At 47.6% G+C, this 15339-nt stretch overlaps 1 protein-coding gene across 1 annotated transcript in view; it reads left to right on the top strand.

Moving 5' to 3' along the window:
- The window catches only part of ADAMTS17 (ADAM metallopeptidase with thrombospondin type 1 motif 17), a gene marked incomplete at its 5' end in the record, with an annotated part of 251800 nt that overhangs the window by 1210 nt on the left and 235251 nt on the right, over nucleotides 1-15339 (top strand). Inside the window, one exon of the mRNA XM_006020100.3 lies at nucleotides 11774-11939. Coding sequence (XP_006020162.1) covers nucleotides 11774-11939 — 166 coding nt within the window. The remainder of the gene's footprint in view (nucleotides 1-11773; nucleotides 11940-15339) is intronic.

Here is a 15339-nt window from a genome sequence, read left to right as displayed (position 1 = left end):
CCCCCCAACTCCCCCCAAGGCATCGAAGCTCTTGAACATTAGCTACTTTGATTGACACTGTAAATTGAGCTGTTCACCACCACGGGCTCCTTGAAGCTTAAAAGTGATATCTCTAGCTCTAGCTTTAAATCACTGACAGCTCTGCACTTTTGCCACTAAGCATGCTTTGTTAATCCCATTCATGAAGTGCTAGGCTTTTAAAGCTACCTAGTCTAGCATAGCTAAAAAGTACAAATGGGCAGAGAGGAGAACTTTTTTTTTTGTTTGTTTGAGAGGAATGTAGTTGTAGGCACTGTATTAATTGTGCGAGCAGGGGGAAGAGGGAGGAAAACAGGCTGGCAGTATTCCCGGTGGAAGAGTTGGAAAAGAACAAAGACTAACTAGTTTAGTTCCTCAACGATGCCAGCATTAGTCAGAATATTCCTAGGGCATCGATTTTTCTCCCTTTGCTTTCTAAATCGCCACCTAATTGGTGCAATTGGATTTAAGGAACATTGGGTGCCGAGAATATATTTGGTTTTTGAAAGCAGTTTTTACCCAGTGAATAATCCCAGCATAAGCAAGCCCTAAAACACCAGTAATCTGGGTTACAATTGGAGTGTCATGTGCTTATGCTGCATTCGAATTTGGTCCTGGGAGTGGTGCAGGCCAAGTCGTCTTTAGTTTCTCCTTTATGGACAGAGAAAAGGCCCGACAGGCATTAAGTTGACTGCTGCTAGCTCCGAAGATGCTGTTTGATGAGTAGGCTGTAAAGCACCTTGCACACGTGAATGAATAAAGACACTTGTGACAAGGAGATGCATTAACTGCAGACCATGACAGTAAGGCTTCTTTATGTAGAAGCTGTGCTGATTCAGGCTCCACCTGGTTCGGTTAAATTGAGTCGGATCTCTGTGTAGACCAGGGGTGGGCAATTATTTCGGGCGGAGGGCCGCTTACTGAGTTTTGGCAAGCCATCGAGGGCCGCATGACAGGCAGCCAGGGGCAGATATATATTAATTTTCTAAACTTTTTAGGGGCCCCGCGGGCCGCATAAAATGGCCTGGCGGGCTGCATTTTGCCCACCCCGGTGTAGATGCGCGTTTCAGTTCAGGGGCAGTTTGATTTTGTATTCTCAAAGATGTACACGGGTATTTTAAGCGAAGGTGACCAGCCAGATTTGTGTCTATTTAAATAACGTCCATACAAAGTCTTTGCATCGATATAACTAAATTTGTTTTAAGTTGTACCATGAGGTCTGTTCACATCAAACTGGATAAGTTCACAGAAGGGACGATGGCATGAGACGTGAGGTGTCATCGCAAGAAATAATGAGACGGGGAGTTCTGATGCATCCATCGGCGTGACGTGGCATCGTATGATTGCAGACCCCAGGTTTAGGGCATAAAGGTGGCTCTAGTTTGGGAGACATCTGGTAATCCCGAGCCTCGGGCCACCTTTGCTGGTTGTCAGTCGCGGGAAGGAAGGAATTTTTCTTCCCCTTGTGAATGCTCCTGGCTTTGGAGAGGCAGGGGGGAGTTTGCCTTCCTCTGAGGCACTGGGATGCTGACCACAGTGAAGGCTGGGTGGTTTTGGATTGGTGTGCTTCGTTGTTTGGGCTGCTACTGGAAACCCAGAGGACCCTGCTCTTCTGCTTAGGGTCAGACTGATCGCCACATCTGCAGTCAGGAAGGCGTTTTTCCCCTTTGTCAGACTGGCACAGACTGTGGGGTGTTGTCTTCCTCTAGCCTATGGCATGCTTCTCTTTCCTAGGATCGTCTGAGTCTTAAGTAACTCCTTCCCTATCGTTGCAGTGCCAGGGTATTGGCAGTGCCCTTGTTTCCCTGGCTTATACATGTGGCATGTTATGGGGTGTCATAGTTTCATAGCAGGTAGGGTCAGAAGGGACCTGAGCAGATCATCGAGTCCGACCCCCTGCCCTGGGCAGGAAAGGATGCTGGGGTCAAACAACCCCGGGCAAGCTGTTCATCTATCCTCCTTTTAAAGACCCCCGGAGTAGGAGCCAGCACCACTTCTCTTGGAAGTTGGTTCCAGATCCTAGCTGCCCTGACTGTGAAGTAGGGTGTCACAGAAGTGTCCTTGCTGTTTTGGATATTGCTCCTCGTAGGTGGGGGTGAGGGTTTGCAGTGGTGATCTGGGGGATCCCTTTGATTATTGATTGCCTGTGAGTGCTAGGGACCAGACCTGATGGCCAAGTCCAGTCGTGAAGATTCATAAACGAGTGCAGCTCCCATGATGCCTGTGGCTCAGTGACTTGCTTGAAGTGGGTTGTGCTGGAAGTGCTGGGGTCCTGCAGTGAGCTGAAGTACTTAACTCCTGCCTAAAACCCATAGTCTAGCGATACAGGAGTCATCATATTTTCAAGCCACTACCTAGGCCTGGTCTGCAATAGAAAAATCAGGGCTTGTAATTCAGCATCTAGGCATCACCATGAGGGTTGGTAACAAGGACAGAAACTACTTGGATCCCCTTTGTGGGGAGATAAATGGGTTGGTGGAAGAAACCCTGACAGCCGTAGATTCATAGATGTTAGGGTCGAAAGAAACCTCAGTAGGTCATCGAGTCCGAACCCTTCCCTGGGAAGGAAAGGGCGCTGGGGTCAGACAACCCCAGACAGATGCTTGTCCAGCCTCCTCTTGAAGACCCCCAGGGTAAGGGAGAGCGCCACCTCCCTTGGGCGCCCGTTCCAGATTCTGGCCACCCTTACCATGAAGAAGTTCTTTCTAATGTCCAACCTAAACCTGCTTTCTGTCAGTTTGTGGCCATTATTCCTAGTTACTCCAGGGGTGCCCTAGCAAATAGAGCATCTCCTGTTCCCTGCTGCCCTCCCCTGATGAATTTATAGGCAGTCACAAGATCCCCTCTCAGCCTTCTCTTGCAGAGGCTGAAGAGATCCAGGTCCCTCAGTCCCTTCTCGTAGGGCCTTGCCTGCAGGCCTCTGACCATACGAGTGGCCTCCTCTGGACCCTCTCGAGGTTGTCCACATCCCTCTTGAAGTGTGGCGCCCAGAACTGGACGCAGTACTCCAGTTGCAGCCTGACCAGTGCCGCATAGAGGAGAAGCATCACCTCCCTGGCCCTGTCCGTCATGCACCCGCTAAGCCAGTTTGAACTCCCCCTGTTAATAGTGCAGCAGCAGGAGGTCTCCTACACGGTGCCAGTGCTGGCTTACCTGGTGGGGCTTGTAAGTGGGCACTCGTGACCGCTATTAAAAAGAACTGATGCCCAGACTGGTTGTAATACCGACCAGTTGCCCGCTGCTAGCTTCGATGACGCTGTTTGATAACTAGGCTGTAAAACGTGTGCAAGGTGAATACAGCATGATTTGGGGGAGCTGGATTCTAATGAAAATAAAGTCCCCATCACGGTGGCAGAAAATTGGTGTTATTGCTGCGTTCGGACGTTTTTTCCTAGTCGGGCTCTTTTGCAGCCTACCATAGACAGGTTGTGCGTTTTGCTGGGTTTTTTTAAGACCTCTGATCACAGAAGCATAAATGCTCTTGAGAACACTATCTGACTGCCTCTTGTAGCTGAGCTAGTGGAGGTTGCTCCGTATTTCAGGTTGGTTCACCTCCGGTCCGGTCAGGTTCGTACGAAGTCCTGTGTTTTAGGACCTCCGCACCCTTGAACTGGCAGCACAGACCTGTTTGCTTAACCATGTTCCTGAAGTTTGCTACGGTCTGGGACTTAGCAGGCCTGGGGCACCTACACCGCGAGACCAACTGTTTTGCAGTTGTACTGTGCAGACGGCAGATTTTAAAGCATGGACAGGAGCCAAGTGCCCTGGGCCTGATCTAACCTGTCTGGTAGTTAGCTTGGGAAGTTGTTCCTTAATTCAGGCTGACTCCTTGGCTGAGGCAAGACCATCCTTGGTAAGAATAATGTTGGGGAGTGCAGTCTTTCATGTTTCGATGTGATAAAAAGCCAGCCAGCCTTGCCACTAGCAAGGTAACTACCTGTTTCCTCTACCATGCAAGGTAATCACCCCTTTCCTCTACCATTTCCTCTGCTGTGCGTGAGAGGGGTGGATGCAGCTGATGGCTCCAGTTATCCACTGATGCTCGGTTTTTTCAGTCACTAATTCTCTCCAATAGCTTTAACTGGTGGGGTTTCAGGCATTTAATTCTGTATATTGAATGTCCTCCCCTCATCGCCCCTTCGGGTTTTTGCTGGAGTCACTCTGAGCAGCTGAAATGAGATGCTTGCCGATGCAAATGTCACCACTTTGGGGACATCATACCAGGTATGCAGGGCCCTGCTGAAGGTGTTTCTTGGTCCCAGGCATCTTGAATTTTTGGCCACCTTTAAATGACTATGTCTAGAGATGCACTAAAGATGTAGGGTTTTGGGTGTCAAGAGATGTTTGGACTGATCTCTGGGGCTTATATTCATGTCTCCATCTTCTGGTTAAGAATCCAGCCTGAAATCCAAAATCACAGGGGGAGATGCAGAGATTTTAATTCAGAGTAACTTCTCCTTGGGCTATGCTGGGATTTGGAGGCTGTGGCTTTGAACTGTCTCTCGTTTAAAACAGACAGCTCTTCTGAACAGAGCAGAAGAGGCAGGGTGTTCCCCTCCATGCAGTGTCATTTATCTTACTTTCCACACCATGCTTCTAGCGCCTTTGCATTCAGCTGGACTTCATACAACTTCCTTTGAGCAGGACAGATCTATGGAGGCCAATGATCGACAGTACAAAGGCTAGTGGGATGAGAACAATGAGGTCCCCATTGTTGGAAGTGATGGAGGTTACCCTTTCAGGAATAAATTAAACCTGGGAAGCCTCAAAAGTTTGCCAGCATTGTTCTCCATCATCAACGGAGAGAAGAGGAGGGCCCACACACACGCATCACAAAAGCCATGCTTTGGGGCATTTGCATTGGTCATTCTTCTCCAGATGGATGCGAACAAGCTTTGGCAAGTAGGGACAAAGGAGGACAATAGAGCATCCATCTGGGCCGTGTGGAAATGGCAATTCAATCAGGTGCACTTTTGTTCAGGCAAGTTAGATGAAGAGTTAAGAGTGCTTGATCCTATAACGAGCTGGGTGGGCTTCAGTCTTGGTAAATCTGAGCTGCGATAGTCAAGTTAAAATGCAGTTGTGGCGATGGGGAAGATCATTTGTCTTCCCCCTGCTTTTACCTTGGTAGATCTGGGGTGGCGATGGCCACGACGCCTGGACGCTGGACAAAACTGATAGCAGAAAACTCTGTCCCCGTAAGCAGGAGACCATTGACCCTTCCTGCCTTTACCCTCTTTTAGCCTCGCTAGCTGCAGAGAGGAGGTTTGGGAGTAACCGTCCGGGGACAGTCGGTTATGTCTGGGGGTTGGGAAGCAGGGCCGGCTCCGAAAGTGCCCCTGCCGATCTCTACCTTGGTGACACAGTGGGTAGCAGAATCGGGATCTTGAGGAAAGGAAAGGAGAGAGGTGGCTTCATCTGGGGTTAGGTCTGACTGGGGTCCAACTGACCTTGAGACCCTCTGCTCTTGGAGGAAGCAAGAAAATACGAGTCCCGGGGTTTCCAGAGGTTTCTTTTGGCAAACTCAGAGCGCCACTACACTTCTTTGCTGAGGACAGGAGCTGATTGGGGCTGAGCACGGAAATAAAGTTAAGCTTCGTACGGTTGCTGGTGTGTGCACACGTGTGCTCGGCCCTTTTGGTACGGGGCCTTTGAAGGAGGGAGATGGAGAGGATGGCGGCAGCGCCCGCTCTCTTTGGGAGCGCTCGGATTTGCACTGCGTTGCAGCCCCTCGGACCTGGAGCGTGATCAGAAGTGAGACCTGAATTGAAGCAAAGGGGTCGGGGCGGGTTGGGAGTGACAGCCCTCGGGCCCTTTTTATTCTTCTCTATTACACAGAAAGGCCCCAAAGGATTTCTTGAACAAAAGATGCTTTTGTCTTTGCTTGGTTTGTCCCCCCCCCCGAAGTTTTATATATACACTTCCGGTATTGTCAGCTCTGGGGACTGGAGACTTATGGAAATTCAGGCTTCACAGGGGGAGAGCTGAAGAGAGATGGCGAGTCTTTCAGCAGAATTAGCCTTCTAGCTGTTCGTTAGCGGGTTTGGTTAAATAGATATTTAGGGGAAAGACCGGCATTTGTCAGATGTTCAAAACTCTGAGTTTTGGGTGTTTTCTTTCTTCTTTTGCTGCTCTCTGTCCAAAATACCTAAAGAGCATTCCTCCCTCCTGTCTGTGCGGGGCGTTAAATAGATGTTAACACTGCCAAAGGCAAAATAGGGGTTTGAGCATCCGACTACTTCCTTCCTTCCTTCCTCTCAATGTCTGTTTACCTGTTTGTTAGGCATTTGGTTCGAGCGAGGAAAATATTGTTAAAGAGTCAGCAGCTTTGTTCCTCCCGGTTCAGGTGACAGCTTGTAAGAGATTTAAGATCTATTTTTTGGAAATAAACCCTTTACAGGTCACCTCATTTGCTGTTAGCTCCCTTTTTACAGATCATATCAAAAACGCTGCCTTATCGAAAGGGTTGGACGGTGGAAATGCTGGATTGTATTAGCAGGGTGCAGGGCAGAGCTACACTGAGAAGGAGAGTTGGGATTGTTGCAACCAGACAATCGGCACGGATCCAGCGCTACCAGAAACAGGCAGCGACGGGTCTGGAGTAGCACAGTGCATGGCAACCTTATTTAACAACCCCATGACTGCAGGCCAGATCCAATGGCTCTGTAGGCTGGATCGGCCATGGGCATTGGCAACCAGACAGGACCATGTGGGGCAGGGCTGGATGGTAATAAAAGGTGGTGAAAGGCGATGCCGTGTGAGTGCTAGCACTTCTGTTGCAGTCCCTGGGGGATTTATGCTGGGGGCAGTGTAAGAAGAACTTCTCCCTAAATACAACCTAAATACGGCCTTGGAGGTGAACAGGTTGATGTAGAGACTCCTGAAAGATATTGAGCTACTGCTGGCAGAGACGTAGGTCAGAGAGTTAGCAGACTTCCTCTTGCATGGGCGATCGCTTTGCATGTCACTCGCTGGAAATTCAGAAAGCCGGGAGCGTGTGCGGGAACACTTTAATCGTGGTAGAAAATGCCATCTTTTGCTGCCGAGTTCTTATGAAACGATGACAAATAAAGCTGAATGCAGGAGGAGCCGAAAGAAGCGGCTGCCATAGCTACTGTGGTAGAGGAGCAAACGAGGGATGGTTTTTTATTTTTATTTTTATTGGCTTGGCAGCTTGGTGGCGTGCCTTTTGAAGCTGAAATAATTCCAACTTTCCTATTAGCTGCATGGCGTGCTTCTGTCAGTGGTAATGTCCTGTCGTGCTCACTGTAAAAGGCAAGGTAGATTCATAGCTGCCAGTTTGCAGAATATTTAGAAATTTCCCAAGTTGCAGAAAAAGCCCCCGTGCTGAATTTTCTTGTGGCCAGTTGCTCTCATGCCTCCTGCATTTTGAAGGTCGTTGGCCAATGCCTTCTGGCGTTCTTGCACGTCCACCCTGTGCTGGTCTTCGATGTCATGACAGCTTGTCTTATGCTTTGCATCTGTTTTCTCAAGAGATCAGCAGAGTGAAGATCATAAGGAGTACCCCAAATTGTATCTCCCCCCCACCCCATAACCTTTGTCCTTGACAGACCCTGAATAGTTAATTTAATTGGAACAATTTAAAAAAAAATCCACCGGGGGCTTGGAAATACCAGTGCCATTGTGCTGTGTTTGGCTTGTAACCACAAACCAGCCTCCTTTCAGCCTTGAACATCTCTTCTTCGGGATAAACGAGGCTAAGGGAAGTTCCCTGCAGCATTATTCGGGGGCCAATGCCTTGTTCTCAGGACAATGTGGTGCCAGGCTTGGTTCGGTCAGGGGCTGGGAGAGTCCCCATGAAAAAAAGCACTTGTAGAAAAACAAAATTATGCACCCAGTCGGAGAGGACTCGGGTCAGTAGATGAGAACGACTGTGGTTGAACCCCGCAGCCTTCAGTGCCCATCCCTGGTAAAGTTGGGGGACAGTCTAACTCTGTAAACCCACCAGGACAGTTAGCTTGTAGGGTTGGACCCTCACTTTTCCTGGGTAGAGACATAGGACTCCTTTCCTTCCATGGATTGAGAGGAAAGAGATTTTGCAGTTCCAAAACAAATGGGAAATATTAGGCCTTTCCAATGGTTTAAATGATTTTTGTGTGTGATGCCAGAACATTGGGATAATGGGTGGGGGGGTGATGAAACCAACCACCTCTTACATAGTTTTGGCACCAGAGAGAATGGCTGGCGTTGTCTCAGGAGCACTGGCATGGCTTTTAGTACTATGGCACCAGGTTTACCGTTCTCTTACATGACTAAAACCTATATTAGAAAAAGTAGGTTGGGAATACCTCCCAGCTGGAAGGTTGGAACAAGGAATGGATGCAAGTGAGAGCATCCTGGAGGAGGCCAGAAGAAGGCACCAAAGCATTTGCTATTTCCAAAAACGAGCTTGGCGAGACCCAGCTTCTAACTGGAGATAAGAGGCCCGGCTCTTTAGAAACTCCAGGGCAGAGCAAGTTGTGTGACCTTGGTAGGCGTCCTGGAGGACTGTTCTTGCACATGATTAGCACATGCCATCTGAGATGCTCTATGCATTTTACAAATGCCGCTCACCTTAGCCTCCTGGCAGGCTTTTGGAGTGGGGATGCTGCCTTTATCACCCCAATCTTGTGGTTTGGGCAGGTCTGATTTGAGGCAACCAAGAGGGTTTAAAGGCCAGGATTTTCAAAGTATCCTGTTTTGGGGAGGTTTAATTTTGGCTCTCTGATCCCTTCCATAATTGTTTACAACACCTAGACATTAGAGATGAGAACAATCTGCTTTTCCTGTAAGTCCTCTGATTAAAGATAGTGGACCCAACTCTGGGATGGCCTGAGTTGCAGAGCAAACAAAGGTCTGGTGCTGAGTGTGGAAATGCAGAATTCCCAGCATATAGGTAATGTGCATTATAAATCATATCAGTACAGGATTTGCATGCACATGCAGTCTTCATTTGGATCGCTGCCCATCTGGCATAAAACACATGGAAGAAGTCAGGTCATGCTTTCTCAGTAGCCATCCAGTGAGTATTCGTAGATCGTAAGGAGCTGGAAGGGACCTTGCAAGATCATCGGGTCCAGCCTCCCTGCACTAGGCAGGAAAGTATTGCATACACGTGACCTGGATGAATAGGTGAACGGATCCCTTTGGGGGTCCGACTAAAGGTGGCATCTAGCTCTTGCTGAAAGCAATAGCAGCTTTCTAATAGACTGCAGTAGAAGTTGCATGACGCCTTTAATTGGACAGCACTTTTAAGGGCCAGTTTTAGGTTACAGGTCAGTACACTGGAGATAGGCACAGTGATTTCATTCATTTCGGTGCATATTATGGTAAAACCATATTTTCCAAACTCCTGTTTTCTGACTTGCTTACCACCCTACTGTGGTTTATTCAAATGGAAAGATCCTGAAGGTTTTGGGTGATGTCCTCGCTCTCACTGCCCTCTTTGCACCCATAAGAAGGTAGGAACAGTGCTAATGAGCTCTAAAAAGCCCTGGATTCAGCCCCCACTCCCAAAAAAATTTCCTTGGTATGGGAGATGTTGTTTATTTGGGGTCCCCAGGGCCACCTTTGAGCATTTCTTCAGACCTTGGAGTCACAAAGGTAAGAGGGAGTGATGATCTCTCCTTCCCCTGTGCTGGAGGCTCTGTGTTGCACCTCTCGGGACACAGCATCTCCCCCTTTATTCTGCTTCGGCTTTGGGACCGGGACCGCCAGGCTTTTGTCTGGTTGCAGGCATCTTCGTGTCTCCGTGCTTACGAGCTGGCTAACCCTGCTCAGTAACAATGCAGAAGATAGTTTTGGGCCAAACAAAATAGCTGCTTTCACTGAAATTTAAAAATAGCCATGGAAACTTTTCTACTAGTGGCATTTTGTGAACAAGACTTTTTCTAAAACCCAGGCTTGGGGCTCGCCGTGACTGAGAGTGCAGTGTCGTCTTGTAGAGGGGCTTAGCATTGTTCAGAGATGTGGTAGCAATCGATAGATATGAAATACGTGCTAGGCTGGAGTGTGTCCTACTGTCTCCTTTTGTGAATCTTCCCAAACTAGAGCTACACCGTTCTGCATATAACACACTTCAGTCATCCTGGCCTCTTCCGTCCACGTTCCCTCTTTTTTCCAGCGTCCTAATGTCCTTGATGAATTAATCAAGGATGTAACTTGAAACGTGGGAGGAAAGCCTGAACTGCCTGGTTGACCATGCACTTGAAGACAGCTTTATTTGTTCAGTAAAATGTCTTGGTTGGTCTTGGCACAATTTCTATTGAAATAGAGACCTTGGATCTCCACCTAGTGGTGGTACTTTCATTTCCTCCATAAAATGCCGTCAGATTGGGAGTTATTGTCACTTGTCTGGGGGGTTATGGCTGGTTCAGACGTATTCACAGCTTCCTAATTCTGTTTGCTATCTGGAAGCAGTATGAAACCAGAACTTAAATCATCTAATGTGGGTATCTGCAGTCTTCATGCAAATGAGATGTAGACACTCGCCTTTTCAGCAGTGGACATTGTCTTACCTTGTGCCTTGGAGCCCCTGAAACTCATAGGATTCAAAAAGACTTTGATTGTGTAAACAGTGACCTTTTAGTTTTGGGAGTAGCGAAATCCATATGGGGAAAGCATCTCTCTCTTTTTTTTTTTTTCCCTTTCTGTGTGGTCAGGCCTGGGGATTCATTGCGGGGTTTGGTACTTGTCTAAGCTTCCAGCTATTTTCTGATTTAAAAAAAAAAAGAGGGAGAGAGAAAACACAGTACAGAAAAACTAACATATGTTTGTCACTTGGGCAAATGTTACTAAGTAAAAAAAAAAAATAAATAAAATAAAGACCTCCATGCCATGGGCTTAGCTTGCAGGTTTAGCTGAAGCGAGTTGCTGATGGTTGGGATATATGTGTGTAGCACATCCTTTCTACTCCTCATTCTTTCTTTTTTTTCAGTTCAACTGAGTTTCCTAGCTCTCAGCTCACTTTCTAGCCCATACTTGGTAATTCCCATTTCTCCCCATCATTGTGATTCTCTTGTCTTATGGTCCTTAAAAAAAATCCTCCCCTGGTATCTCACAGCATGGAGCAAGACCTGGTCTGCTCTGGAATATGCTTAGGTGAATCAATTGGATTTTCTAGCTCTTTTGAACCAGCTTGTTTATCCCAGGATGATCCATCCTAGTCTTTTTTTTAATCTCTGATACTCTTAGTACTTAAAAACGTAGGTCCTGGACCCCACAATGGTTATTCCAGCTTTGTTTGGTTGCTCGGTGTGTTTTTCCATGTGCCTTTCCAGTTTTCAGATGGTGGTAGAGTTTCAATCTGCTTTGTGGAGACCAGAAGAGTCTCCAAAAATGTAAGAGGTTATACTTCTACCACGATTCTCCATGTACAAGAAAAAATACAAGTATGTGCTCCAACCATTGCTAAAGGACCACACTTTTCAGCCCGGTGTTAGCCGTAGTTCCTCCTGCAAAAAATGTATAAGCTGTCTTTCTAGATCTGTAGCGTGGCAGGCCTTCCAGGTGCAATTGTATTAGAAATAATTCATAGCGACATGAATAAGGGGTGGAGCTCTCTGGCTTTCTCGGGCTACAATATTCGGTGGGTCTTTTAGGTCTAACATAATGAGCGAGCATGCAGACTTGTGGCAAAGGGTGTGATGTGGGATTAAGTTCCTCCCACCCCCCACCAAACTGATAAATCATGAAAAGATAAATGGTTAAGGTGCCAAAGCAAGCAATGATTTTTCTCTCTCTCCTTTGCGGACAGATTGGCTACATCCAGGTCGGGTCAGAACACCTGCTAATACAACCAGTTAATATCTCGGAAACCTCGTTCAGCGGAAAAGAGCACTTCATCCGGCGCAAACGGTCCTCAAAATCCAGCCCTCCCGTGAGGTTGCGGGGTCCCGATGAACACTGCAGAGTCGTATCTGGTGAGTTTGAGATGCACGATTGACCTCGCGTGACACAAATGCGGTTATGGTGGTGCCTGCGGTTCTGCCACGTTTCTTCGTTCACGTGCGATCCGGTTGATTCGGGCATTAGGGCAATTGGAGGTAGTCATGGATGATGCGTGGCCGTGGGTTTGGCCTTGTGAGAAGAGAGAAATGGAAAATGGGCTGACTAACCTGTGCTGAAATGGGTTTCTTGGAGCAACGTGAGTGAGAGACGGTGCGCGGTGGTTATAGCGGCATGCTGTGAAGCAGGAGTTTTGTGCCCAGCTCCAGCACTCTGAGAATTAAAAAATGTCTTCAATTTGCTTTCCCGGAAATCGGTAAATGTTGTTATTTGCACACATTACCTGTGTGTTCAGATCTTTAATGCTTCTGCAGTGCTTTGAGAGCCTCATTAAAGGCATTTTATACTGTGCTGCCATGAAAGGGCTGAGCCTGCAGTATTGAAGCCCATGGGAGCTTTACTGCTGCAGTCTGTGGCAAAAAGATCAGGCCTTCCTATGCACGCGCATGTCCTACCTTTATGACTGAAGATGCCACAAAGCTGTTCTGTAGGTCCAGAGATCCTGTGTGTAGCGGAGAAAAAGGACTGTGTAAGACGGTGTCCTTTGAGCGTGTAATTGGAATACCTGGTGGAAGGCATGCGTTGCGTCTCGCACCAAGTCTGTAGCTTCAGGTTGGCCGTGAACCCAGTCCAAATCCAGGGGTGGTGATTTGGAAGCTGACCCCTGGAGAGAGAAATCCTAATGCATTAAAGTTGATCCCTTAAGTCAAAGAGGTTCAAATTCTGAGTTTACCCTCTGAGCCTCAGTACTGTCTTTGGCATCTCTGTATACCTGGATATAGGACTGTGGGGAGAAAGAGGATGCTCGTGTCACTAGGAAGTTCTGAAGTGGGACATCACTAAAACGATCCCTTCAAACCAAAAAGGGATGACAGACGCAGGTGTAATTTTATAGGCAGGAAGCCCCAACTTCCAGTATAACAGGAGAACAAGAAGCTCCCTTTAACAATGGCACTTCTGTTCTTTAGGTAACATGTCCCTGTCTACTGATATCTTCTCCTTCGCTTCCCCCAGCCCTCCCCCCTAGTAATTCCAGTGCCATGGAGGAATAAAAGATCAAAAGTGTCAGTAAATTTATCTGCTTGGAGGGTTTGTGCCTCTGAGCTGTTGCAAATCTTCTCAGCCTTTCAGTGCTTAGCAGCTTGAAATGCTGAAAAAATGCAGCTGTTCCCACTCTTTTTTTCCCCCATTTTTTTGTTTTGTTTTGTTTGATGTTCATAGTAAAACAGCTGCTTGGTACGAGCATGTCTTCTCCTTTATCAGAGGTCCCGGAGGCTGTCTGAACGCGCATTCAGCAACTGCATTCAGTCCTCTTCCATCTGTAAGACAGAGGCCAGGTTTTCAGCTGGCGGAGCTGGCACAACACGGGCTCCAGTGGGGCTGTGTCGATTTACGCCCCCAAGGGATCTGGTCCATCTGGTTTAACGCGTGCAGGTCTGTCTCGTGCTGTGCAAAGCCTTGCCTGCCAGGCTGCACAATGTGCCTGGTGTGTGTGTCCACCCCCCCCCGTCCCGTCCCCTGCGCTGTCTGTTTGAATTCCTGGAGATCATGACAGTGGTGGGCATGGTCATCGATCCGTCCGGCTGTAGGGATGACAGCAGCAGTCGGAAGGTCCTGGGTTGCGGTGATGTCGGCCCTACGTTTTGTGTATCCCTTAGGTAAAGGATCCAACACCTTCCTATGGTAGTCAGCTTACTCTTGCACACTAATTTGAATTCACTCTTCTTGGCACTATTTGCTGCTTGATGGTAGACTTCCATTTAAAATGAGTCTCGGGGGACGAGACCTTGCTTTCTCCTGCCTGTCGGAGCTCTTAGTAATGCATTTGTTGATCTCTTGTGTGGTTTCAGACATCGGACGCTTCTGCGGGGGGCGGTGGAGTATTGATTTGGGTTACATCGGGCTTGGGACCAATGTACATTGGGCTTGGGACCATGACTCTGGTTCAGGAGCTAAGTTTTTAAGTACTAAGAGTGCAGATTTTTTAAACTTAAAAACTGATGTATAGGCTTTCCTCTAAACCACGATATGCGCTGGTCAGCAAACGTAGCCAGGTTTCATTGTGTTGCACACTGCAACTAATTGCGCGTTGTTTTCACTTCTCGGTTCTTCCAATTTGGGGAAGCGAAGCATGAAACACAAGGCCAATCCTGCATGGTCAGCTCTGCTGCTTTGAAGCTGAGGAAGATCAGAAACTTGTGGCGTCGGGCCCTTTGTTACAGGGTTTTCGCAGCACTTTCATGTCTGTGCCTTGTGCAGTCCACGAGGGAATTTATCCTCTCGCCCTCCCTGGCAAGTTGGTCATTTTACAGCTAGAGACAATGAGGAACAGGGAGACTAAAAGCCCAAGCCAAAGTCTTCTGAAGTCAAAGGAAAGACTCCCATTGAGTCGGTGGCTTCTTTTGTGCGCCTGGCCCACCCAGCATCACACAGGGAGTCTGTTGCAGAGCTGGGAACAAAACCCAGATGAGCTGAATTGCGGTTCTGTGCATTAATCACCAGATTGCCTTCCTCTTCTGGCGAGGGTGTGAGCATCTGGGATGTGAAGGGACCAAGGCTGCAAACCTGCCAGGCGAAAGCAAAACAGCACCCGCTTCCCCATGTAGAAATCCGGCTGGATCAAGCAGCCCCGGCAACAAGTGGTGGTGTAATAAAATAATGGAACCGCTCATGGGCCTTTCTGCTTAAAAGCAGACCCCTGGATGTTTTTCATTGTTGCAAGGAAGAAATGTAAGTCATGGCTGTTAATAGGCTTAGCACGTTAATGACCTAATTGACTCCTGTCTGGTTTGGATTAACTTTTGTGCACAAGGAGTTTAGAACTAGGAAAAATTAATCCGCTCTGACACGCAAAAGGTCTATTCCTACAGAAATGGCATGGAAAATGATAATCTGGGGTCTTGTTCCCAAGATTTCTCATGGGAATAAAAGGCCCTGTTACAGTGGCAGCCCCCGGTACCACAGAAGCTAAAGGCTTGCTGGAATTTGCAATAGAAACCCCAGTTTTCAGTGGTTTGTAACTTGGCTGTCACATCTCACCCAGGCTGAAACTTGGCATGAGAAGTCAGAGGCTGCAAGCATTTAAGACCATATTTTTGCACACTTTATATGTTATATATGCACATGTAACAGGGAACTCTAGCTTATGCCTTCATGCTCATTTTTGTGCGCATTGAAGTAGAAAAAAGATGATGCTTTTTTAAAATCACAGCAGTGCCCCTCTTCTGTTTTAAAAAAGAAAAGAAATATATTTACCAATTCTTAGCTATTTTTTCTTCTGTTCTCCCCAGACCTTGTACTTACGGTATTTCATAG

The sequence above is a fragment of the Alligator sinensis genome, unplaced genomic scaffold, assembly GCF_000455745.1.
Source record: "Alligator sinensis unplaced genomic scaffold, ASM45574v1 scaffold210_2, whole genome shotgun sequence".
Classification (NCBI taxonomy): domain Eukaryota; kingdom Metazoa; phylum Chordata; order Crocodylia; family Alligatoridae; genus Alligator; species Alligator sinensis.
Note: the sequence above shows the minus strand (reverse complement) of the source record. Positions and strands in the feature narration are given on the sequence as shown.